Source organism: Equus caballus, chromosome 15, assembly GCF_041296265.1.
Source record: "Equus caballus isolate H_3958 breed thoroughbred chromosome 15, TB-T2T, whole genome shotgun sequence".
NCBI lineage: Eukaryota > Metazoa > Chordata > Mammalia > Perissodactyla > Equidae > Equus > Equus caballus.
The window spans coordinates 28,507,113-28,534,435 of NC_091698.1; the positions used below are offsets into that span (position 1 = coordinate 28,507,113).

The 27,323-nt window shown below is 46.0% G+C and overlaps 1 protein-coding gene across 1 annotated transcript in view; it reads left to right on the forward strand.

Moving 5' to 3' along the window:
• Positions 1-13,168, forward strand: part of LOC102147863 (myelin and lymphocyte protein) — a 28,205-nt gene extending 15,037 nt beyond the window's left edge. Inside the window, exons 2-4 of the mRNA XM_005600244.4 lie at positions 4,406-4,573; positions 5,694-5,819; positions 9,986-13,168. Coding sequence (XP_005600301.2) covers positions 4,406-4,573; positions 5,694-5,819; positions 9,986-10,075 — 384 coding nt within the window. The 3' untranslated portion in view covers positions 10,076-13,168. The remainder of the gene's footprint in view (positions 1-4,405; positions 4,574-5,693; positions 5,820-9,985) is intronic.
• Positions 13,169-27,323: the final 14,155 nt, after the last annotated feature.

Consider the following 27,323-nt stretch of genomic DNA (forward strand, 5'->3'; position numbering starts at 1 on the left):
GAGGTCTCCACACTGGCCGAGCGATCAGTTCTTTCTCAGGCTCACCCTCCCTCAAGCCCCATCTCCTGCCACTCCTTGTCCCCCACCTCGTGTGTGGCTCCCCAGCCTTCGGAAGCCCTCAGGGGTGCTCCAGCATCCTCTGCACTCGGCGTGTACGCTTCCCTCCACCTGGAGAGCTACTTGGTGACTCTGTGGCCAGGTCAGCCAGTGACGTCCACCTCTCCCTTCGGGACTCCACGCCCCAGTCCAGGCTGCTTGGCCCATTCAGGTGGGCATCATCCTGCATTGTAACGGGCTGCCTCTGCGTCTGTCTCCACTGGGCTGTGGGCCTCCTGGGTGAACAGTGTCCTACCCCAGTTGTTGGGTGGTGCTGGCCATGGTGCCAGAGCTTCACACTCACGTCCATGGTTTCAGCCAGTTTGCACCAGCCCGCAGTGTTGGGAGACAGCTGAAAAATCCCGTTACAGACGAGGAAGCCGAGGCCCAAGAGGGCGAGTCCATGCTCCAGCTCCTCCAGCACATGCGGGGAGAGCCCCTCTCCAGGGCTCACGTGCAGCCCCGCCCGTGCAGACGCTGCGTGGGTGCAGGTGCTGCGGGAGCTGGCATGTGCCCGGGAGGAACGGGGCCTTCACACCTGCACAGCTGTTCCAGCTGTGACCCCTTCCAGCACGCATCTGCACTGGAGCTCTCACAGCATCCATGTCTGTGTCCAGGGCGCTGCTCCCAGACGTCCAGCTGGAATAGACCCTCTGTTCTCAGCCTCATCTCTTTTCCTAGTTCCACCCGTCCTCTCTCAGGGCTGTTCTGCACCCACCTCAGCCCCCTCCCAGATGGTCCCCTGGGCAGGTCGTCCTGCATTTGTCCCCTGGACATCTGCAGGGAAGGGCTGTGAGGGGTACAGGGCAGGCCCACTGCCCATCTCCTGGGAGCAACCCCCCCAGGGTTTAATCATTTCCTCTGTGTGAGGACATTCCCTTCACATGACGTGTCACTTAGAATATGTTTCTGGACAGACGGGACCTGGTTCCATGTTTCCTATGAGAAGGTCCCTGGGCACCAGAGGCTCCTCAGCTCTTTCCAGTTGGAGGCTCCAGAGAGATGAGCCACATTCACTCAGTGTCCCCACATGGTGGGTCAGAATGGCCGGTGGACGGTGCTGTGATGGTGGAGGCATTTTGTGAAAGTCCCCTCGAGAGGGAATTTCTAACCTGGAAAGACATTTATTCTAAATGAAAGAAGCTCGTCACAAAAGTCCACCTTTTATATATGATTCAGCTCATGTGAAAGTTCATAGGGGAATCCATAGAGACAGGAAGTCGGTCAGTGGTCACTGAGGGAAGGGAGGGGTGGAGGGAGCCATAGCTAAAGGGCACAGGGCTTCTTTGAGGTGATGAAAATGTGCTAAAATTGGCTCTGGAGATAATGGCTGCACATGTCTGTGATCATCCTAAACCATTGAATTGTCACTTTACATGGGTGAGCTGTGTAGTGTGTGAGTTCTCTGTCTTTAAAGCTGTCTAAGAGAGAGAACTTCTCCCCGCCATCTTACCATGAAACTCAGTGCTACAGAGAAAGCACACAAAGAAAAAGTCAGCATGATTCTTAAAGGACCTTTGCAAGGTGGTGCACCCAGAGGTGGGACAGGGTCCTGAGGTCCCAGAGGGCAGGGCTGGGATGGAGCACAGGGTGGGCTTTGCTCCTGTGGACGGGATTCTTACCAGAGCTCCTGGGGATCTGCATAAGGGTGTGTGTGTGTGTGAGTGTGTGTGACAGGGAGCATTCCTAGGGAGCTGGAACACGGTCTTCCTCACACTGGTGGAAGCACACACCCAAAGCAGGTGGAGAGTCGGGGTAACCTCGAAGCTTCCCTCTGCACTGGGGACTGGGAGCTCAGCCCAGAGCTGCGGCCCCGTCTCGCTGGCGCCCACTCAGGACTCTGTGATGAGCACTCAGTGTGGGGACTGCGCTCTGACTTCCCCTCACTCTTCCTGCCTTTGATTCCTGACTGAGCCACACGGGGAGGAACTGAGCTGAACGAGGTGCAGGGCACTGAGCCTGAGACCAGGGTCTGAGAGCCACCTTCTCAGATTGTGCCACTTCCGGGTACCCCGTGCCTTAATTTACCTCCTATATATGTTAAAGTTAATTTTTCCAGAACTATGTCACTACCTTAAAAATAAAAGCCATGCCCTTCTCCAGGTCACCTCTGCCTGCCCATCCTTGGAGCTCATGCTCCAGGGGAGCTCCAGATGCCTGGCTGCCCCCTGAGCCCTTCTCCTTGCCTTAGTCAGAAAACTTAAGAGAGCGAAAAAGAGAACCATTTTCCTGATGTGGCATTCAGTGTCCCTCAATGCCATGTCCACTGGCCACATACAAGCACCTCGGGCCAGCTGGGTCTCACGTGGGATTCCATAACGGAGGGCTCTCCCCTCCACGTGCAGCGCCAGCTGCTCCTCTGGGATTTGGTCCATCAGTCGCTTGTTTGGGCGAACTCATCTCCCAGGAGACCCTGAAGGTCAGGGAACTAACTCAGACCCTGACATACGGCTGGACGGGTCTTCCCCGTGTCCCACACCCAAGAGTCAGCCCTGAGCAAGGGGGACCCCACTCCTCCCTCACCTGGTCAGGGACAGGGCCACTTTGTGACTAACCAGATGAACCTGTCTTGCGCTGGGTGCTTCCAAGGGTCAGTGCAGGGCTCCCTGAGAGCATGTGAATGGGGACCTAGCTTAGATTGGTCATCTTTGGATGGTCACCGGTTGACTAGCAGAGGACGCCTAGGAGAAGTGTGTCCCAGGCCCTTGCCTTTGCCCACGGGATGGACATGCCCGATCCTCCCTCCTCTCCATGCCACACTCTTGTGCCTCTGAAATCCATCTCAGCTATTGACATGCTCATGTCCTTGTGTCCATGGACATTATGGGAAAGGCCAAGTGACCTGTTTGACCTTAAAGGCAATTGTGGATGAGATGGACACACACGTCTCATCTGAGGCAGTCTGAGGATTTGTGTTTAACTGATTTTGCTCCAATTACTGTATGTTGTAAAGTGTGTCCCACTCACTCTGTCACCTGCCTTCCTCCAGGCCATCTCAGGTTCATCAGTACAGGAAGTCTTCTGGGCAGAGATGCCCAGATCTGATTCATGAGGCCCAGCTTGGTTTTATCACTGCAGATTCTTCATCGCACTGATTTTCCTACCAACTGCGATTCTCTCCCGATGCTTCTCAGCTGAGAGTCTTGGAGAACCCCTGTGAGGACAGTGGTGTCTCTTATCCAGCAGGTGGGCAGTGGGACAGGGAAACGAGGTCAAGGTGCCACTTGAGTCCACACCACAGGGGGTGTAGGCCTGGGAAGCAGTCCATCCTCAAATGCTCAGGAGGATGGTGCCAAGGGTCACAGCACCTTGGTGCTTCTGATGGCAAAGCCATCTCCCCCCATGTCCTAGCCCACGACCAACACAGTCCTTACTTGGGTGTGGATGGTAAATAGGCTGAGCTGATGTCACTGGGATGCAGAGGCAGAAGGAGAAGGGAAGAGAAGTACAGAGTCCCAGTTTGGGGTGAGCTTGTCCACAGGGTGGGCGGGACTGTGGCACTGAGGGGTGTTGTGACCCCACATCTGTCCCTATGCTCCTCTTTGATTGGGGCTCACTGACCCTGCAAACATCAACTGGGGTGGAATCTGGGTGACGATGAGGGAGTGCTGCTCTCATGCCGTCCTCCGCCACCCAAGGAGACCTGTCTGACCTGTGTCCTTTCTACAGCCCAACTCCAGCTCAACTTCTGGGACTTGGAGATCTAAGGGGTCAATTCTTTTAAAAACGCTAGTGACATAGCGTGGCTAATTTATTTTGCTAATGAAGACCAAAAGAATCTTCTGGTCACTACCATTTCATAACAGAAAGGATATTTTTATATCAAAAATACAAGGAATGATATGATCATAGAATTAGCCCTTCTAATGATAATATTGGACGGTGTAAGTCTTTTCTTGGGATGATGAATTACTTAACTTCCACTTGCCTCAGTTTACCCATCTGACAAATGGGTCAGTATGTTGTTCATAGGGTTGTGTGAGGACTAACTGAGTTAATATTTGTAAAGTGGTAGGACAGTCTCTGGCATATAAATGTGATATAAGTGCTCGTTAAATAAAAAATAATGAAGTGTATTTAAATAGTGAATGAAGGCAAGGAAGCAGAGGATTGGGAAAGACTGAGATTGGAGATCAGGATAGAGCCTTGGGGCTGAAAGAGTCATTCTTGGTGAGGAAATGCCCCCCGCTGTGCTCTGCCTCCTTGCTGTTCTTCTGCCCCTCGTGCCCCAGCGTGACCTCTGGTCTGGCCCTTCCTGGGCGTGGGCTCTCCCGGCCCGATGCTCACCCTGCCCCCCTTCCCTCTGCAGGTCTTTGGGGGCCTCGTGTGGATCCTGATCGCCTCGTCCCTGGTGCCCCTCCCCCTGCTCCAGGGCTGGGTGATGTTCGTGTCCGTGTTCTGCTTCGTGGGCACCACTGCCCTGCTCTTCCTGTACCTAATTGGTGCCCATGGTGGTGAGACTTCCTGGGTCTCCCTGGTGAGTCCCAGCTCTGGGTGTTTGGGTGGGGTGGGTAGGACCCTCTCCCCTGGGAGGCTGGCTTTTCCAGTGCTGGGTGAGGCTGCCCTCTAGCTGTCTTCCACCCATGTTCCAAGGCTGAGCTGGCTGGGCCTTCAGCTCTGAGCTGTGCACAGCAGCCCAGGGCTCCCTGCAGCCAGGTCAGGAGAAGGTGACGGCAGAGGTTGACTGTCACCATCTACTCTGCTTCCTCCTGTGTGACTGCCTTTTTCTTGGGTAACCAGCTGCCCAACCCCCCTCCCATCCCACCTGCACCTGCCAGGGGTCTGTTGGCACCTCCCATCATGCAGGAGGGCTGGTTTCCATCTCTTGGGAGCAGAGTCCTGGGGGCTGGCCTGGGCTGCCCAGTGTGAGGCCATGCTTACTGCCCAGCTCCATGTCACAGCTTCTAAAGCTGGGTCACCAGAGAGGGAGTTGGTGGGGGAGAGAGATGGCCTGTGGTCTCTGTGTTCTGCATAAATTCTGCCTTGAGGCCCATAAAGAGGGTGAAACTTACACATGGACCCCTGTACCTTACGTCCCCTGGAAGGGGTGGGGCCATTTGGCCAGGCCTCTCACTCGCAAAAGGTCTCCTTCTTACACTTGAGAAATCACCTCCAATTACAGCTACTCAAACCCCAGTCTAGTGCTTTTTTGCTTGTAAACACACCTGGAGCCCCCTGCCTCCTCCTCTCTCCCCTTCACTGGTCCCTGAGGCCACACTGGAACCAGGACTGTGACCATGGATGACATTTCTCAGGCCCAGAACCAACTTCTGCCTATTCAGTCCCAAGCTGCGCCCCTACTTGATCCCCCGTCAAGGGAGAGCAGTGTCCCTTCTCCACTGAAGCCCTTACTCTGCCCCCAAACCAGCGAGATGAAACTCAGCTGGACCAACGACCTCTGTGAGGAGGGGGTTAGGGGGTGTGGTGATGGTGGATGGGGTGGGGGGAGTCAAAGGAAGTAGCAGAAGATGACCAAGGGACCGGAGCCATGCCTGGTGGGGACAGGTGGGCTGGATGGGCCCTGCTGGGACCACAGCTGCCCCACATCCCTGTGTTTGGGCTCCCCATCTCTGTGACGGCCCTTTTTGACCCTGCAGGACGCAGCCTACCACAGTGTTGCTGCCTTGTTTTACCTCAGCGCCGCCATCCTGGAGGCTTTGGCCATGATTCTCATGGAAGATAAAGTCACGTACGAACATTACCTTGAAAACATCTTTGCTGCGGTGAGTGCCCCGTCAACCCGCCCGTGCTCACAGCTCCCACCGCCCACTGACAGGGTCTGAGCGGAAGGCTGCCCAAGCCCTCCCCTCTGTTTTTAGTTCACTGACTTTTGAATAAATAGACCTTCCCCTCATCATGAAGACACAAGTCCCCGAGAAGGGAGGGGACGTGCCTAAGACTCCCTTCGTCACCTGGTCAGAGCTGTGCTGTCCAGGCATGGGCTGGCCCAGGGTCTGGGCCTGGGTGGGCTTTGCAGAGGGCGGGTGTGTGAGGACAGGAATGCTGATGCCCGGCACCATCCGAGCTCTCCGTGAACCATCGTATTGAGCCCTCACAGCAGCCCTGGGGTGTGGGCGCTGTGTCATCCCCATTTCACAGATGGAGAGCCAGGGCACCACGAGCAGGATAACGTGCTCCAAGGTCCCCGGGAATGGGTGGGGCTCGTGTCAGGCCAGGTGCCCTGTCAGCACCCTCAGCACCAGCTTGGAGCAGTGAGTCTGGCCCCTGGGTGTCCTGGCCCCCTGAGCGGTCTTCCATGGAAGCACAGTCAGGGGCGGGAGACTGAGGCCTGGGATGAAAATCGAGTGTCCGGGGTCTCCCCAGGCCCTGGCTCTGGGCTGGGCTGTGGGGAGGCCCTTCTGGGCCCAGCGAGTCCAGACCCCCAGCTGTGGGTGTTTGCTGTGCGATCAGGCCTTGGCTCCTCGTGACGGCGTCTCCTGCCCCACAGCTCTGAGCACCTGTGGGAGGAGGAGGGGCCGGAGGTCACGTCTCCACCAGCTCCCTGTGCACGTCCCCTGTGCTCCCTGAGCCTCGGCCTGCTCCTCTGTGAAGTGGGACAGCGATTCCTGTCCCTTCCCCTCGAGGACTGTGGATGTTGAACAGCTTCCTGCCAAGGCCTCACAGGGGCCCTGGGGGAACAGGGCTTGAGCCTCGTTCACCCCGTCAGCAGAACAAACACGGGGGCCGACTCTGTGTGACTGGGGGCACGGTGTGTGCAGGTCTCTGAGCTCTAAAAGGAACGTTCTCCACTGCGGGGCCAGACCCACTGGTGGGGGAGGTTATGTGAGGTCATGACCTGGATTTTGTTTTTATGGAATGGGTCAGAATGACAGGAGTTGGAGAATGTATTGTTTCAGAAACGTTTTTCCAGAGCTGTGCATGGTGGGCTTGCACACGTGTGCTAACTCACCATATCAGATGTATTTCTAGGCAAGGGTATTGTTTAAAAAATAAGAAAAAGTTTCAGAAATAACACTCCTCAGATTCCTAGAGGTCAACCTCTGAATAATGGAAATTCTGAGGTCAAACATAATGACAGATCACAAGATGTCACCTCCAGGAGCCAAAGCTGTGTCGTCCCCCCAGTTTGGAGAGGACAGAGCAGAGGCTGAGGGAAATCCCACAGGGTGGGCACTATTGGGCTGTGGAGAAGGTTCCTCAAAGCCTTGTCTGCTGATCCTTGTGGGCCTGTCCCCTGCCCCGTGGAGCCCACATGCTCCTCTTAAGCTCCCAGCCTATTCCCAAGTTCCATCAACATGACCACCTCATGGTCCCTGCACCCCTCAACTGTCCCACAGTGTGGGAATGTCTCCCTTTTTGGCTCATCTCCCAAGATGGCTGGTTTCTAAACAGTAGCACAGCCAGGCAGCCCCTAGGATGCTCTTCCTTCCCTTGGGAGGCTGGTCATCCACCTCCTTCATCATCCTTCAAATGACTCTGTTTCATCTCCAGTCATCTAGAGAGCCTTATACCTCCCCCATCCCAACCCCAGGAGCCTTCTCTCTGAACAGACATCAGCAAGGCATTTCCCAACAAGTTCCGTAAAGTCATTGCAGACAACAGTAATGACATGTAGATGGAACATGGCTAGTGGGTCAGCAATTGGCGGAAGAACCCAGATGGGGTGGATTAATGTCCTTGCCCGCTGGACTGATCTCTAGCTGAGAACCGCTGGGCTCTACCCTGTTCCAACTTCTCTTTATCGAAATGCAGCACACATCCAGAGAAGTGAGCAGGATGCAAGTGCACAGCTTGATGAATTTCCATAAAGTGAACCCCTCTATGTAACAAGCATGCAGATTAAGAAATAGAGCATCATAAACAGCTCCCAGAAACCCCCTTCCTGTCCTGCCGCCGTCACTGTGCGCCCACACCAAGGATGACCACAGGCCTGACTCCTAGCTGCCTCCCTCGATTTTGCCTGATTTTGAACTTCATGTGAATGGAATTGCACAGTGTGCATCTTTTCTCTCTGGCTTCTTTCTCTCCGCCTTAAGTTTGTGAGGCTCATCCCACTGTTGGGTGGAGATGCAGACTGTTTCTTCTTGTTGCTGTAGAGTATTCCATTCATGACTATCCCAGCGTCTCTTTATCTAATCCACAATTGATTGTGCCCCCCTTTCTGTTAGCTGAGTTGGAGAAACGTGAGTACGCCCAGGCAGAGTCAGGAGTGCCAGAACCAGGAATCACAATGTTCTCAGCAGGCAGGGGCGCTGGGCTGAAACCATCAAGGGGAACACAAGCCCGGTTCAATGTGTAGTCCGGCCTTTCTGTTCAGAATATCAGCTGTGTCCGTGCACAGAGGAAGGAGTCCTGGTCACTCAGGGTTCAACCCCAGACCCTGCCCAGCCATCACACAGCCTCCCATGGTCTCAGGGAGGCCCGTCCGGGATGTGGGAGGTGTCTCAAGACCTTCTCCTCACACCCCTGGCCTTTGGGAGCATCTGGCCTGCCTCTCGCCCTCTGTGACTCCTAACTGGGACCTGCCTCAGGAGCTGAGCTTCTCCCCCGTTTGCTGACAGTAGAGTTTCTGCACCAAAGGGATCCCTGGGGTTGGCGGGAGCCGACTGAGGGGAGCTGGAAATTTCTGCAGAAATCTGGAGGTTTCTGGATCCTAGCAGTGGGGGGCAATGATGACAGCCATTTAGAGAAAGGGGTTTCTGAAAACCTCAGGATGTCCCTTCATGTCCCTGCTGTCCGTGTCCCCAAGGTCCCATTTCTTGCCCTCACTTGGAAACTAAGCTCTGTGTCCTGTTCCTGTGGGGACTTCTGAGGCGCCTCTGCCAAGGTTTCTCGCAGGGTCTGGAGATGCCCGGACAGTAACCTGCTCCCGCCTGACGGGCTGAGGTGTTTTGGGGGCTGCTCACCCATGGTGACTGCTGCTGTCAGGCAGGCTGCCTCAGAGTTCCCGGATGAGCTCTCTCAGATGTGCGATCAAATACTCGGCTGACTCATCGCCTCTGGCCAATGAGGGTGAAGTGTTCGCCCTGTGTGGGGCGGGAGAGGGCAGGCCTGGTGACGGCTGCTGTCTGTGGGTATTTTCACAAGTCACGGACGCGTAGCCGCTCTCAGTGTCGTGTCTGGTTGGACACTCCTGACCCCACGCCCCAGGTCACAGATCCAGGAGCAGATATGGGACTCGGGGGCAGCGGGCCTTTAGGAGTAGATGGTGCCCAGTGAGCACAGCACGTCAGGAGCCTGACAGGCCACAGGTGACCGTTTGCCATCTTTCCAGGGCCTTTGTTCCCAGCGTCAAAACAGCAAACTGGATCTTCCCAGCAGCTTTCTCAGGAGCCCCTCCTTTGCAGAATCTCACAATCCCGCCTCCCTGTCCCTGTCCCTCAGTCCCGTGAGCCTGGCTCCTCGCCCCTGTCTGTGAGATCATGATCCTAGAATAACATTCTGATGGGTCTGAGGACGTCCAGGCAGCATCGAGACCTTCACCAGGGCCAGCAAACCCTGTGTTCATGTTCTCCAACCGAGGCTGCTGGGCTCACAGCTAGTGCACCCGGCTCTTCCTGGTGTGGAGGAAGCAAGTTTCTCATGGAAAGCAGTTGATACTCGCCTGTGAGGATCATTTGAGGGGCCTCTGAGGGCCTCTGTTTCCCGTTGGTGGCACCAGCGTGATGGTGTGAGATGGCAGGTAGTTGACCTTGCACACCACATCTGGTGGGTCGTGAGGTCACCTGGAGCTCTGTTCTGAAAGCATTGAGGGCCACATCTGTGCTCAGCAAGAAGATGTCTGTGTGGGTGATGGGAAGCAGTCACAGTCCACACACTTCAGGTCCATCATCCCGAGGACCATGGGAACGGCCAGCCCAGTGTGGATGACCCATGTCTTGCCCTCTCCCTTCTCGTGCCCATTTATGGTCATTTATCTTGGTTTCAGATGTTTTCATACGTAGCCGCTCTGCTGTACGTGGTCCATGCAGTGTTTTCTGTAGTCAGATGGAAGTGGCCTTCAGTGAACAACAGCTGAAGAACTTTGGCTAAAAACCCAGATGGTGGTAACCGATCAGCCCACCTTCCAGCATGCAGAAATGCTCTCCATGGAGGAACTAAGAAACCAAAAGAAGAGCAATGCTGTGTGTCTTGAGGGTGTTATGCAGACTCTCCCCTGTCCCTCCTGTCAGGGTTGGGACTTGCTGTGTTTAACCTCCAACTCCTGAGCCGTCTTTCACGGTCATCTCCTATTTGTGAAAGGGGGCGGTGGGTGGAGTGTGGGGACTGTGACCTGAGAGACCACAAAACAAAGATCCCCTGCTGACCCCTGGACTGGATCTTGAGAACTCTCTGCTGGAATCTTCCACAGGCTCTTTTGAGCCCCCATCTGGTGGCGTGTTTCTAAGTCTTCATGGAGATTCTCCCTGTCATAAGGATAAAACTCACCCAACAAGTACTTGCAGATGTCCACAGGGGAAGATGATAAAGCTTTGAAATAATTTACAAGGTGCCTTTATGTTCAATACTTTTGTGCGGTGTTTTCTTGGTTTTGTTTCAATTCCCCAGTATCAGAACACCATCTTTCCAGCTTTCTTTCTGAGGAATCCTGGGCTTAGACTGAATCTCTAGAGGTGGCATCAAGTGGCAGTTCAGATACAGCTGTGTGTGCTCGGCCACTGCACTCAGAGAGCCCGGTACTTGGTCTCCCACCCTCCCCAGCTACCAGAGGCCTCAGATGGCTCCACCCTCTCTGGAAACTCGCCATGTACCAGCCTGGGGTCCCTTCTTTTTCCTACAAGACAAAGGGGTCTGTGCTCAATTAGAAAGTCCTCAAGCCACAAGAAACCAGATGCCGAAGTTTCCTCTCACTCTGTGAAGCTGATCAGAGATGTTCTGGGCAGTGGGCTGTGTGTTCTGTTCCAGTTAGTGATGCGGATAATAAGCTGGGTTTAGAATTTCCTTGGGCCACTCCATAGGGGAGAAAGGGGATAAGACTGCAGAGTGACAGGAAGTGTGGTGACAAGTACTGAGTGCCACATCCTGGGGATGAGATGCCCGGGTTGAGAGGAGAGGAAATAAGAGGAAGGGGACACTCAGTGAGGAATCCTGAGAGTCAGCTCCTGGCATGAAGTGCTCCTTCATCCCTTCACTCAAAGAATCCATGATGTTCCAGAGCTGGGGCTCTAGACCAGGAGCCTCAGAAACTGGTCAGCCCCCAGCCGTGGAGGCGGACGGGCAGGGCTGGCTGACCTCTGGCTCGGAGCCATGAAGGCAAAGCTTCCAGCCTCAGGCAGAGGTTTAACTAGTTGACATTTTCCTTACCCTCCATCTTGGGGACCCCATGACTAAATTGAGTCTCAGCGTCGTCTCCAGGAGGTTCTTTGTTATCCCCAGATAATCATTCCAGAAAAGAGCCACTTTTAGTGAGTTCATGTAAAACAGAATTTAAATAAAAAACTTCATTGTAAATTAGGAGCAAAAGGTTTGATTGGAGCTTTATCCTCGAAACTTAAAGTACAAATTAAGAAATGATAGGAAGTTTGTCGTGTGTTTCACAAAATTTGCAATCAAGCGTTGATCGAGGGAAGTCTCATTTTTTTCAACAAAACCACTCATCACAGTCTGGGGAGCCAGCACCGTGATGCTGACAGAGGCGCTTTGTTGACCCTCATCGGAAGGAAGAAATCAAAGGCTTAGTTGAATTGCCAAGAGTTTCTCGTGTTTTGAAATTTTAATCATTCCCTTAAAAGAGATCTTGATCTGGTCTTTCTCTGTTTTCTCTTTTTTGGTTGTGAATTGGTCTCAGGATTAAACCCTTATAGTCTAAGGCTTTGCAGATGACGCTCTGACACGACTCTCGTTCCTCCCATCTTGAGTCAGCGTGAAATTTTCAGTTTCATTTGCATCCTATTCTCCTTGGATATTATGGGACGGGCAGCCTCAAACATGCCCTCTCCTGGTCTTGCTTTTGCTTCCCCCAGACCGCCCTTCCTCCCCCTGGACCCACCCACAGTGGCTTCCTTTGGCAAATACTATCTAGACACATTACTAGTTTGGAAAGTGTCTTTATGGGTTAAATGGACAGTTTTCCAGTTTTCTTCCCTTACACATTCATGTATATGTTTCAAAAACAGATGTTCACTATGGAAACTTTACAGAAAAGTATGAGGAAGAAAGTTTAAATGACTGGCAAACCTACTAATTAGAGTAAACTTTATTAACCTTTTCGTTGCATATCTTTCCAGTTTTTTTTCTTGCATTTACACATACTTTCTTTAAAAAACAAAAACTGGGAGTATATTATACAGTCTTATGTGAAGTTTCTTCTTTATTTAGCATTATTTTGTAAGTGATTTTCCCTAATTCTTTAGTGGCCACAGAACATTACAATTTGTGGCTATACTCTCTCTGTAACTATGTCCCTATTGTTGACTACCTAATGTTTTCCCCCCTAATTTTTCCTATTAATTATAATACAATGGTATCTTGAGCCTTTTTAAATATCCGTTGTCCTCACCGGAAAGGGCAGGTGTAGGAAGATCTAGTCTTTCTTGTCCCTCTAAGGGATCTCACGGGCTTACGCAAGACTGTGAGCCTGGACCACATACAGATTTAACCAGGAGGAAAAGTCTGGCCGCAGCCTGAACCCGGCGACCCCACAGTGCAGCCCGGCCACACCTGTCCTCTGCCACCACCACCAGCACCGAGTTCACCTGCAGCTCCTCTGCCGTTCCCCACAGCGACCAGGACGCGGATTGATTTCTTTCTTCCCTCTTTTGCCGTCATATGGAAAACATTTCTGACCTAAAAGACAAAGTGTCTCATGAATATTACACCTGAATAAAATTCTGAAGTAGGAACTGGAGTGACGACCTTACACACACGCACACATGGTGAATTGTCCATCGTCCTCCAAGTCTACGAGCACAAACTGCAAACTTTCCCCAAGGAAACCTCTGTCGGGACGGTTTCTTCAGGAGCAAAATGGAAATAAGACTTTCTCTTCCTATTTCACAGCATTGTTAGAAGTTTCAATTGAGGAAACTTTTAAAGGAAACTGAAACTGTACAACTCAGCACGCCCTATTTTCATGAATGAATGACAATAAAAAAAGGTGATTATACTTTGACATGGTTTCTAACTGATTGACTATAAGACATACCCAATGTCAGAGATGTTAAAATATGAAAACACGTGCATCTTACAAATGATGAAATGCAGTATATAGACAGGATCAGCATAGGACTGGATCTCTGTGATAAGGATTAGGTTCAGCTGAGAGTAGAAAATTGGGACATTGCTTATTATGAACTACAGGAAAATCTGCATTTTTTGGCATATTTAAAGGGCAGGAACTATGAAGCTGTTAACTGCTTACCTGGCAGCCGCTTTTCCAAAAATTGTGGTTAAACGAAAAGGGAGCTCCTGTCTATGCCTGTGGATAATCTTACAGGAAATCACCACATACACAAGAATTGTTCAAAGAGATTAACTTCCAAAAGGTATAAACTGGGACCAAAGACATAAAATACTTGTAAGCAATTTAAATTCTATAATGCAACTGTCATTGAAGAAACAATATACATATTCATTCACAAACTCAGTAAATGATCATTCCATGTGGTATTAACACCACGTGTGCAGCACGAGCTCATAGGGACGTTGACCACTGTAGGGAACACCCTGGAAAGAGCGGCTGAAACTCACCGGGGACAGGCTTCAGTTTCAGGTGCCTGCAAACAGCCCAGCAGGTCACTTCCCATCAAGAGCTGGGCATTCACGGCCACTCCAAGCTTCCTACCCCCGTCCCATGGCTCCTCTCAGGCTCAGCTCCCTGAATTCAGTCCCACATGCAGCTGTTTATAATTCTAGGACAGATTCCTAATGCTATCTTAGCTTCAGGAAGGAGGAAATTTAAAGGTCATCTCCAAATTCCGTTACCGACAATACCTCCGAAGTCACCATGTCATGAGACCTCAACAGGTAGCCCCCAAGAAGGGCAGCAGTCAGGAGAGCCACTATCAAGTGACTGAAATTCCAGTTCCATTATTTACTTAATCAGATCAGCTCTGTGTCTCAGAAAAGTCATGCACCAAATCTTTTCCTGGCTGTTCCTCTTGCTCCATCCCCACCGCCCACCCAGCTTCCCCTAAGGCTTAACTGGGTATTTAATTAGCATGCCTACCTCAAGAACCCTGGTATCAAAATCGTCATATGTTTCTGGAGGGAGAGAAGAAACAGGCATACAGATAAATGTGTCTGCACAGTTAGTGCCTGAAAGCGCTTTTCAACACAGGCACCATCACCTACTTTTAAGTGAGAAGAACCTCAGATCTTTTGGTGCCACTCCCAAGGCCACACCCTGGTCCTCCATCATCCCCAGAGACGGCTCCACCGCTAAACTCATCACCTCGGCCACCATCTCCCTGACTGCATACTCCTAACCCTCCAGTTTGCTCACTCGTCCACTCCCAAGACAAGGGTTCTTGGAGCTCCCCAGCACCTCCAGACTCTTGCCCACTGTCCTCCCCTTCCCTCTCACTCCCTCTGGTCCTCACAGCCTCTCCCGCTCGGCCAGGACACCACAGTCCATCACCTCCACCAGATCTGGTGAGTGTCCTCAACTCCCTCACCCTCTTCTCCCTCCACCGCACTATCGAGGCCCGAATCCAAGCAGCTGTCTGGCCACACCTGGCCTGCTGGGTGCTGCTGGAGAGAAGTCAAAGCATAGTACACACTTGGGCCACTAGAAACTCATGGTCTCCAAGTCAGTCATGTCCTCCCTGCTGCCTGCTGGCCTTTCAGGTCCCTTTAGTTAGCTCTGTCCCCACTCACCATAGCAGCCATTTCAAACACTCTGTGTGTGCTTCTATTTTTATCAACTTTTTGCTGTAGAAAATTTCAATCATATCCAAAAATAGAACTGCTGAGTGAAAGCTTGTACCCATTAGCCAGGTTCAACAATTATCACCTCATGGCCAATCTTCTTTACTCTAAACTCTGTCCACTTCTCACTCCCCTGGATAATTCTGGAGCCAGTCCCAGATACCCCACCTTTTCATCAATATTCTGGTGGCTGTGCTCATCAGTGCCCCCACCCTACTTTCAGCAGATGACCCCATCTCCTCCTCACAGACTAAATGAGGTCACCAGACAGATACACTCACACACCCCACCCCACACGCATCTCCACCACCAACACTCCGGGCTCCCCTGAACCTGCAGTCTGCTGTTTCTTCTGTCAGAGTTAATCCACTTATCTACACTCTGGATTTGGGCCCTCATTACGGACTGACTGAGTTTGTAGGGTTTTTTCTCTCCTTCCCGTGTCTTCATCCTCTCAAGGGAAGCACTTTGCTCAGTTCTAAGCATCCTGCCTAAGCCTCTCCATCCCAGCCTCTCCTCTCCTCCTTAAGCCAAACTGAAGGAAGCAGCCAAACTCTGGTCTGACTCCTCATCTCCGACTCATCGACAGGAATCAATTTTCAGAGGATTTTTACTTCTTTACAGACTCAGGGCAGGGGGAGGGCTTTGTTTTCTAATTTGGCCTGATAAATTTTATCAGTTTTTATTTCCTGTGTGCTTTCATGAGGCTTGGTGACAACCATCCCATCGGGTTGTCTTCTGTTACAGAAGCAGCTCTCCCCAGCTCTGCTGCTCCTCGGGCCCACAGGACCAACTGTGTTTGGGAAACTGCGTCCTGTCGGGGCCTGTCCAGATCCTTGATGCCCCCACCACATTGATGGCTCTGAGAAGTGGCACAATAAAGACGCCAGAACCCAGGGCTGTGCAGCTCGTTTGTGGAATCTTCTTGGTTATGGGCCTCTAGTGTTCCATCAAATACAGTTGGATAATAATATGGAGTTATTTCAATGATGTTCAAATCCTTTTTTGGAAAAAGGCAATTTAAACAGACAAGTAAATAAAATTGTAATAAGGAATCCCAGAACTACAAGTGCTCTCTCTGTCACAAAGGTAACAGAACCAAGACTCTGATACCTCCACTGGGAGCAGGGTCTGGGTGCCGAGACTGACACCTCCCCTCATGTTTCCGCTCCATCCTCGCTCCCGTTTAAGCTTCATCTTCCTCTTCCGGTCCCACTCCTCTCTCTGCTGGACCATCTCAGCCTCCACCTTCTCCTGCTCTTCTTTGCTTCTTTGGGCAATGGTCTGCACAGCTCCATTTCTCAGAAGAGGGACATTCAGACCAGGCCATAGGAAGCCATGATGCCCTGAAGGTTTAAAAACATACATAAATGAGAATTTTTTTAAGGTGTTCATTTCTTGAGTGTTAAAGCACCAGGCAATGGGTGTATAGATAATGATACTTCTAGTGGGAACTTAAAATAACATACATCACTTGGCAGGTGACTCAGCACTGTCTATTAACATTGTAAATGCACCCACCCTAACAGCTAGTAATTCCTCTTCATGGTGTCACCTAAAGAAACCCTCCACACAGGTACAAAGCACTGTGTGCTCGGACAAGGATGTCCACTGAAGCGTTATTTGTAAAGGCAAAAAACACAAACAATCTCAATGTCCTGCACTATTGGAATAGCTAAATGAAATGCAGCATATCCAACCTATGAAGGATTCTGTCCTAAATGGAAGAAATGAGGTTGCTGTATATGTTCTGATGTGTAACAATTTCCAAGACCTATTGAGTGAAAAAGTTAATTATAATAGAGTATGTACCATATGATATGATTTAATTATTTCTAAAAAGAAGAAATCATATATTTCCTTTAGGGTTCTTATATATATAAAAGCATTAAAAAATGTCAGAAGGAAACAAACAAAAATGAGATCAGTGGTTTCCCTGCGGGTGGCAACAGTGATTGGGGGAGACAGAAAGAGCATCAAGGGGCACTTTAGGTTTCTGTATAGTCTTTGAATTTTTTACCAAGAGGGTATATATATGTATGATTATTATAATTTTAAAAAACGTTAAAACAAGAGAAGTCATAGAGAAAAATATTTAAGTAGATGTGCAATATCCAGAAATGCTATAAATACAGTAGAAGGTGTTTTCTTTCACCCAGAAGGCTAGTACTATCAAAGATAATTTGTTAGCAAGCACAGTACAAAATGTTGACTCAAGTACACGGTACTATTTTTATTCTTCAGAAAACACAAGTATAGGACATCAGCGTCATGGCAGAGTGAGCTTGCCCAGGACTCTCTTACCTCCAACATACAACAAAAAGGAGGAACAATATTTCAACAGAAAATACTCTAAAAGCACAAAAATCCTCGGAGAGTAATAGCAGGCACATGACAGAGGGCAGAGAGGCTGGGGCTCCCCTTGGAGGAGCTGGAACGATGTAAGAGAGATCTTTGCTCCCTCCCCTAAAGACTGTGGTCACTGCCGTGGGAGGATCTGTGAAGGAAGGAGTGGGGGAGGGGTTGAACATCCGTGGGATCACCCAGGACTCCCTAGGGCCTTTCCAGGGGAAAGCCCTCTAAAGGGGTGAAAGCTTTCATGTGGGGTGACCTCATCAAGCCAAGACCCCAGAAGACCAGATAGCAAGAGCTGATAGAGAAACCCGGGACTGCACTCAGGAGAAAGTGCCCCTACCCTGACCCATGCTGTGCCATCCCGGCTGGAGGCGGAGGGCTCTTAATACACAGCTCTCAACCATCACCCAGTGGTGATAGGCTGTAACTGCAAGTGAATAATATCAGAATGAGAAAGACCTGACCTTCCAACATCAGGCAGTTCATCAAATCTGCAGACCAGAGAGAGAACAATAAGCACCCAGAACTCAGTCCTGAGGACACAGAAATATGAAAACTAAATGGCAATGAATTAAAAATAGTCATCGTCAAAAAACTCAATGAGGTAAAAGAGCATATAGAGAAACAATTCAATGAGTTCAGGAGCTACTTCACAAACGAGAATGAAACTATAAAGAAGAACCAATTGGAAATATTAGAGATGAAAGTCACAATGGAAGAGATAAAACAAAATACAGATTCCTTGAATGCTCCTGTGGACATCATAGAGGAGCAAATCAGCATAATCGAAGATAGACATGTTGAAATGCTCCAGACAGAGGAGGAGAGAGAACTAAGAGTAAAAAGAAATGAAGAAAGTCTCTGAGAAATATCCCACTCAATGAGGAAATGCAACATAAGAATTATAGGTATTCAAGAAGGTGAAGAGGAGAATGGAGCAGAAAGTGTGCTCAAAGAAATAATAGCAGAGAACGTCCCAAATCTAGAGAATGAGAGGGAAATGTGTGTGGAGGAAGCTTTCAGACCTCCTAGATTTGTCAATGTAAAAAGACCTACTGCAAGGCATGTAGTGGTAAAACTGGCAAAAATGAATGACAAAGAAAGAATGCTCAGGGCAGCAAGGCAGAAGAAAATAACCTGCAAAGGAACCCCTATCGGACTTTCAGCAGATTTCTCTGCAGAAACCTTACAAGATAGGAGAGAATGGAATGACGTATCCAAAACTTTAAAAGATAAAAATCTTCAGCCAAGAATACTCTATCCAGCAAAAGTATCCTTCAGATATGAGGGAGAAATTAAATCTTTCCCAGACAAAAGCTAAGGGACTTTGTAGCCACGAGACCTCCCCTAGAAGAAATCCTCAAGAATGCCCTCATACCTGAAAAAAGAAAAAAAGGGTCACAAAACACAGAGTAAGGAGACAAATAGAATCAGAATAGGATAGCAAATATTCAACTATAGCATTAGGATAAAGGGAAGGAAAACACCAAAAACAAAGACAATCCTGTCACTTTAACCACAAATTCACAACACAAGTTGGAATAAGATATGAGAACAATAACTTAGGAGGGGAGGAGGAAAGGGACTGAATCAGTTTAGGCTAAGGAAATAAGAGGCTATCAGAAAATGGACTATGTCATGCATGAGATTCTGAATACAAACTTCAGGGTAGCCACTAAGCTAAAAAGCAGAACAGAGACACAAAAAATAAATAAGGAGAAAACAAAGAAACACATCATAAAAAACTGCATAATTCAATTGGTAGACCAAAACACACAGGACAAGGAACAAAGGAAATGCAGGAAAACCAGAAAATAAGAGATATAGTGACAGCATTAAGCCCTCATACATCAATAATCACCCTCAATGTAAATGGATTGAACTCTCCCATAAAAAGACACAGAGTAGCAAGATGGATTAAAGAACAAGATCCAACAATTTGTTGCCTCCAGGAAACACATCTCAGCTCCAATGACAAATACAGGCTCAGAGTGAAGGGGTGGAAGACGATAGTCCAAGCTAATGGCAAACAAAAGAAAGCAGGTGTCACAATACTTATATCAGACAAAGTGGACTTCAAGATAAGGCAGGTAAAGAGAGACAAAGAGGGGCAATATATAATGATCAAAGGGACACTACATCAAGAAGAAATAACGCTTATAAATATGCACCCAACAAAGGAGCACCAAAGTTCATAAAGCAACTATTAACAAACCTAAAAGAAGATAGTAATATTAACACAATAATAGCAGGGGACCTCAACACTCCACTCTCATCATTGGACAGATCATCCAGACAGAAAATCAACAAGGAAACAGTGGAATTAAATGAAAAGCTAAACCAGTTGTACTTATTGGACATATATTGAACACTTCACCCCAAAACAGCATAATACACATTCTTCTCAAGTGTGAATGGAACATTCTCAAGGATAGGCCATATGTTGGGACACAAGGCAAGCCTCTATAAATTTAAAAAAATAAAAATAATAAAAGTGTCTTCTCTGACGATAATGCTATAAAGCTAGAAATTAATTACAAGAAAAAAACTGAGAAAGGGACAAAGATGTGGAGACTAAACAATATGCTATTGAACAAGCAATGGATCATTGAAGAAGTTAAAGAAGAAATAAAAAAAATCTGGAGACAAATGAAAATGATAATATGCCACACCAACTCGAATGGGATGCAGCAAAAGCTCTATTAAGAGCTCTTTGCAATACAAGCTCACCTTAACAAACAAGAAACATCCCAGATAAGCAATCTCAAATTACACCTAACGGAATTAGAAAAGGAGGAACAAACAAAGCCCAAAGTCAGCAGAAAGAGAGAGAGAATGAAAATCAGAGCAGAAATAAATGCTATTGAAACAAAAAAGGAAGTAGAAAGGATCAATGAAACAAAGAGCTGGTTCTTTGAGAAGATAAACAAAACAGACAAACCCCTAGCCAATCTTTCAAAGAAAAAAGGAGAGAAAGCTCACATAAACAAAATCAGAAATGAAAGAGGAGAAATAACAGCAGACTCCACAGAAATACAAAGGAATATAAGAGAATACTATGAACAACTATATGCCAACAAAATTGATAACTTAGAGGAAATGGATAAATTCTTAGACTCTTACAACCTTCCAAAGTTAAGTCAAGAAGAAGTAGACAATCTGAACAGACTAATCACAAAGAAAGAGATTGAAACAGCAATCAAAAGCATCCCAAATAATAAAACCTCAGGACCAGATGGCTTTCCTGGGGAATTCTACCAAACTTTCAGAGAGGATTTAATGCCTATCCTTTTCAAGCTACTCCAAAAAATTAGGGAGGATGGAACACTTCCTAACACATTCTACGAGGCCAACATCACTCTGATACCAAAGGCTGACAAGGACAACACAAAAAGGAAAACTACAGGCCAATATTGCTGATGAACATAGACGCAAAAATTCTCAACAAAATTTTGGCAACCTGAATTCAGCAATACATCAAAAGGATCATACATCACGATCAAGTGGGATTCATACCAGGGACACAGGGATGACTCAACATCTGCAAATCAATTAACATGATACACCACATCTACAAATTGAGGGAAAAAAATCACATGACCATCTCAATAGATGGAGAGAAGGCATTAGACAAGATCCAACAGCTATTTATGATAAAAACTCTGAACAAAACGGGGATAGAAGGAAATTACCTCAACATAATAAAGGCCATATATGACAAACCCACAGCCAACATCATACTCAATGGGGAAAAACTGAGTGCCATCCCCCTGAGAACAGGCACCAGACAAGGATGTCCACTATCACCACTCTTATTCAACATAGTACTGGAGGTTTTGGCCAGAGCAATTAGGCAAGAAAAGGAATAAAAGAAATCCAAATAGGGAGTGAAGAAGTGAAACTCTCACTGTTTGCAGATTACATGATCTTATATATAGAAAACCTCCAAAAATCCATTGGAAAACTAATAGAAATAATTAGCAACTACAGTAAAGTTGCAGGGTACAGAGTCAACTTACAAAAATCAGTTGCTTTTCTATACTCCAATAACAAACTTACAGAAAGAGAACTCAAAAATATAATTCCATTTGCAATTGCAACTGACAAAATACAGTACCTAGGAATAAATTTAACCAAGTAGGTGAAGGACTTATACAATGAAAACTATAAGACATTACTGAGAGAAATTGATAATGACTTAAAGAGATGGAAAGAGATTCCTTGCTCATGGACTGGAAGAATAAACATAGTTAAAATCTCCATACTTCCCAAAGCATTCTACAGATTCAATGCAATCTTTATCAGAATCCCAATGACGTTCTTCATGGAAAAAGAACAAAGAATACTAAAATTCATATGGGGCAATCAAAGACCCCGAATTGCTAAGGCATTCCTGAGAAAAAAGAACAAAGCTGGAGGGATCACAATCCCTGACTTCAAAATGTGCTACAAAGCCATAGTGACCAAAATGGCATGGTACTGGTGCGAAAACAGGCACACAGATCAATGGAATAGAACTGAAAGCCCAGAAATAAAACCACACATCTACGGACAGCTAATCTTTGACAAAAGAGCCAAGAACATACAATGGAGAAAAGATAGTCTCTTCAAAAAATGGTGTTGGGAAAACTGGACAGCCACATGCAAAAGAATGAAGGTAGACCATTATCTCACACCATACATAAAAATAAACTCAAAATGGATCAAAGACTTGAACATGCATCCTGAAACTATAAAACTCCTGGAAGATAATATTAGTAGTACACTCTTTGAGATTGAACTGAACAGGTTCTTTTCAAATACCATGTCCTCTCAGACAAGGGAAACAAAAGAAAAAATAAACAAGTGGGAATTTCTTTTGCAAGGCAGAAGAAACTAGGATCAAAACAAAGAGACAACCCACCAATTGGGTGAAAATATTTGCAAATCATATATCTGACAAGGAGTTAATCTCCATAATATATAAGGAACTCACACAAATGAACGATAAAAAAGCAAACAACCCACTCAAAAAGTGGGCAGAGGAGGTGAACAGACATTTTTCCAAAGAAGATATACAGGTGGCCAATAAACACATGAAAAGATGCTCAACATCACTAATCATCAGGGAAGTGCAAATCAAAACTACTCTAAGATACCACCTTACGCCTGTTAAAATGACTGTAACCACTAAGTCTAAAAATAACAAATGTTAGAGAAGGTGTTGGGAGAAGGCAACCCTCATACACTGCTGGTAGGAATGCAAACTGGTGCAACCTCTATGGAAAACAGTACGGAGATTCCTCAAAAAACTAAAAATAGACCTACAATATGAACCAGCTCTCCCACTACCGGGTGTCTACCCAAAGAATTTGAAATCAACAATCCTAAGTAACATATGTACCCCTACGTTCATTGCAGCACTATTTACAATAGCCAAGACAAGGAAGCAACCCAAGTGCCCATCGACTGATGATTGGATAAAGAAGATGTGGTATATATATATACAATGGAATACTACTCAGCCAGAAGAAAACACAAATTCATCCCATTTGCAATAACGTGGAAGGACCTAGAGGGAATTATGCTAAGTGAAGTAAGCCAGTCTGAGAAAGACAAACACCAGATGATTTCACTCATATGTGGAATATCAACAAGTACTGGGACAAAGAAAACAGTTCAGTGGATACCAGGCAAAGCAGGGTGGAGGAGCCACTGGGAGTGAAGGGGAGATCTTATGTGTTGACAGTCAAGAAATAATGTACAACTGAAATCTCACGTTGATGTAAACTATTATGAACGCAGTAAAAAAAAAAATTTACGATCAAAAAAAAAAAAGAGAGATAGAAAACACACGTATAAACTATCATGGGTTCCAGGGGTTGGCAAACTAAAGCCCATGGGCCAAATCCGGCTCACCACTTGTTTTCGTTAATAAAGTTTTATTGGAACACAGCTCTGCCCATTCAATCATGTGTTGTCTGTGACTTTTTTTGTGCTCCAACAGCAGAGCTAAATAGTTGTAACAGAGACCATATGGCTCACAAAGCTGAAAATATTTACTGTCTGGCCCTTTGCAGAGAAAGTTTGCCAACTCTCTATTTATTCCATTTTCTGTCACTGAATCATAAGCTCTTTGAGGGCAGGGACTGTCACAGCAGATGCCATACAGGGGCGTCTTCTCAGGTTGACTCTTGTGTTCAACATATTCCCAGTAATATCCAGAACATTCTCAGTTCTGATTTTAGTAATTTGAGTCTTCTCATTTTTTAGTACATCTAGCTAAAGATTGTCAATTCGGTCATCTTTTCAAAGAAAGAAGTTTTGGTTTAATTGAATTTTTCTATTGCTTTTCTAGCATCTATTTTATTTATCTCTGCACTGATGTTTATTGTTTCCTTCCTTCTGCTAGCTTTGGGTTTAGTTTGTTCTTCTTTTTCTAGTTCCTTAAGTTGTTAAGCTAGGTTACTGATTTGGGATCTTCCTTATTTTTTTAATGTAAATATTTGTAGGTATACATTTCCCCCTTAATCCTGCTTTCACTCTGTCCCACCATTTTGATATGTTGCATTTTCTTTTTCATTCATCTCTCAGTATATTCTAATTTACCTTGTGATTTCTTCTTTGATCCATTGGTTGTTTAAGAGTGTGGTGTTTAATTTTCCAGTTTTTCCAGTTTTCCTTCTGCTATTGATTTCTAGTTTCATTCCCTTGTGATTAGAAAAGATATTTTGTATGATTTCAGCCTTGTAAATTTATTAAGAATTGTTTTGTGGCCTAAGATGGTCTATCCTGGAGAATGTTCCATGTGCCCTTGAGAAAAATGTGTGTTCTGTTATGGTTGGGCAGAGTGTTCTGTATGTGTCTGTTAATTACAGTTGGTCTACAGTGTTGTTCATGGCCTCTATTTCCTTATTGATCTTCTGTCTGGTTGTTCTATCCTTTATTGAAAGTGGGATATTGAAGTCTCCTACTATTATTGTAGATTCATGTGTTTATCTCTTCAATTTTGTCAATGTTTGCTTCACGCATTTAGGAGCTCTAATGTTTGGTAAATATATATTTATAGTTGTTATGTCTTTTTGGTGAATTGACTCTTTTATCAATATATAATAGCATTCTTTGTCTCTTGTAACAGTTTTTTGGCTTAAAGTCTATTTTGTCTGATATTATAGCCACCTCTGTTCTCTTTTGTTTACTATTTTAATGGAATATCTTTGTCTATCCTTTCATTTTCAACCTGTGAGTGTCCTTAGAGCTAAAGTGAGTGTCTTGTAGGTAGAATATAGTTGGATCTTATCATCCATTCTGCTAATCTGTGTCTTTTGATTTAAGAGTTTATTCCATTTCTATTTAAGGTAATTACTGATAGGGAAGGACTTACTATTGCCATTTTTTAAATTTGTTTTCTGTCTTGTAGATTTCTTTTCTCTCATTTCCTCCCTTACTGCCTTCCTTTGTGTTTAATTGATTTTTAATGGTGACACATTTAGATTCCCCTTTCATTTCCTTTTGTGTATATTCTGTAGATTTTTTTCTTGTAGTTAGTGTGGGGATTACATATAACATCTGAAAGTTATGACAATCTATTTTAAACTGATACTAACAACTTCAATATTGACATTTTTTTTCCTGTTTTTGAGCCCTTACTGGGTACCAGCCATTGCATTAAGCACTCCACATTTACCTCATTTTTTAAATTAAGGTTATAAAAGATAACATCCTTGTGAAATTACAGTTGTACATTATTATTAGTCATGTTGTAGGTACACCACTTCACCCCTAGCGCCCTCCCCCCACCCCCCTTTCCCCTGGCAACCACTGATCAGTTCTCTTTGTGCATATGTTAACTACCACCTATGAATGGAGTCATACAGAGTTCATCTTTCTCTGTCTGGCTTATTTCACTCAACATAATACTCTCAAGGTCTATCCATGTTGTTGTGAATGGGACGACTTTGTCCTTTTTTATGGCTGAATAGTATTCCGTTGTATATATATACCACAACTTCTTTATCGAATCATCAGTTGTTGGGCACTTAGGTTGGTTCCATGACTTGGCTATTGTGAATAATGCTGCAATGAAGATAGGGTTGCATGGATCTTCTGGAATTGCTGATTTCAGGTTCTTAGGATAGATACCCAGTAGTGGGATGGCTGGGTCATAAGGTATTTCTATTCTTAACTTTTTGAGGAATCTCCATACTGTTTTCCATAGTGGCTGTACCAGTTTGCATTCCCACCAACAGTGTATAAGTGTTCCCTTTTCTCCACAGCCTCTCCAACATTTGTCACTCTTGGTTTTGGATATTTTTGCCATTGTAACAGGTGTAAGGTGATATCTTAGTGTAGTTTTGATTTGCATTTTCCTGATGATTAGTGATGATGAGCATCTTTTCATGTGTCTATTGGCCATCCAAATATCTTCTTTGGAGAAATGTCTGTTCACGTCCCCTGCCCATTTTGTAATTGGGTTATTTGATTTTTTATTGTTGAGTTGTGTGAGTTCTTTGTATATTATGGAGATTAACCCTTTGTCAGATAAATAACTTGTGAATATTTTTTCCCAATTAGTGGGCTGTTTTTTTCATTTCAATCCTGTTTTCCCTTGCCTTGAAGAAGCTCTTTAGTCTGATGAAGTCCCATTTGTTTATTCTTTCTATTGTTTCCCTCATGTGAGGGGTTATGGTGTCTGAAAAGATTCTTTTGAAGCTGATGTCAAAGAGTGTGCTGCCAATATTCTCTTTTAGAAGACTTATTTTTTCAGGCCTAATCTTTAGGTCTTTGATCCATTTTGAATTTATTTTGGTAAATGGTGAAAAAGAATGGTCGATTTTCATTCTTTTACATGTCGCTGTCTAGTTTTCCCAGCACCATTTGTTGAAGAGACTTTCTTTCCTCCGTTGTAGGCCCTCAGCTCCTTTGTCAAAGATTAGCTGTCCATAGATGTGTGGTTTTATTTCTGGGCTTTCAATTCTGTTCCATTGATCTGTGCATCTGTTTTTGTACCAGTACGATGCTGTTTTGATTACTGTGGCTTTGTAGTATGTTTTGAAGTCAGGGATTGTGATGCCTCCAGCTTTGTTCTTCTTTCTCAGGATTGCTTTAGCAATTCGGGATCTTTTCTTGCCCCATATGAATTTTTGGATTCTTTGTTCAATTTCTGTAAAGAATGACATTGGAATTCTGATTGGGATAGTGTCGAATCTGTAGATTGATTTAGGTAGTATGGACATTTTAACTATGTTTATTCTTCCAATCCATGTGCATGGAATGTCTTTCCATCTCTTTATGTCGTCGTCAATTTCTTTCAAGAAGGTCTTGTAGTTTTCGTTGTATAGATCTTTCACTTCCTTGGTTAAATTTATCCCAAGGTATTTTATTCTTTTTGTTGCGATTGTGAATGGGATTGAGTTCTTGAGATCTTTTTCTGTTAGTTCATTGTTAGCATATAGAAATGCTACTGATTTATGTATGTTGATTTTATACCCTGTAACTTTGCTGTAGTTGTTGATTGTTTCTAATAGTTTTTCTATGGATTCTTTGGGGTTTTCTATATATAAGATCATGTCGTCTGCAAACAGCGAGAGTTTTACTTCTTCGTTGCCTATTTGGATTCCTTTTATTTCTTTTTCCTGCCGAATTGCTCTGGGAAAAACCTCCACTACAATGTTGAATAAGAGTGGTGAAAGTGGGCACCCTTGTCTTGTTCCTGTTCTGAGAGGGATGGGTTTCAGTTTTTGTCCGTTGAGTATTATGTTGGCTGTGGGCTTGTCATATATGGCCTTTATTATGTTGAGGTACTTTCCTTCTATACCTATTTTATTGAGGGTTTTTATCATAAATGGATGTTAGATCTTGTCGAATGCTTTCTCTGCATCTATTGAGATGATCATGTGGTTTTTGTTTCTCATATTGTTAATGTAGTGAATCACATTGATTGACTTGCGGATGTTGAACCATCCCTGTGTCCCTGGTATAAATCTCACTTGATCATGGTGTATAATCTTTTTGATATATTGCTGTTTTTGGTTTGCCAAAATTTTGTTGAGGATTTTTGCATC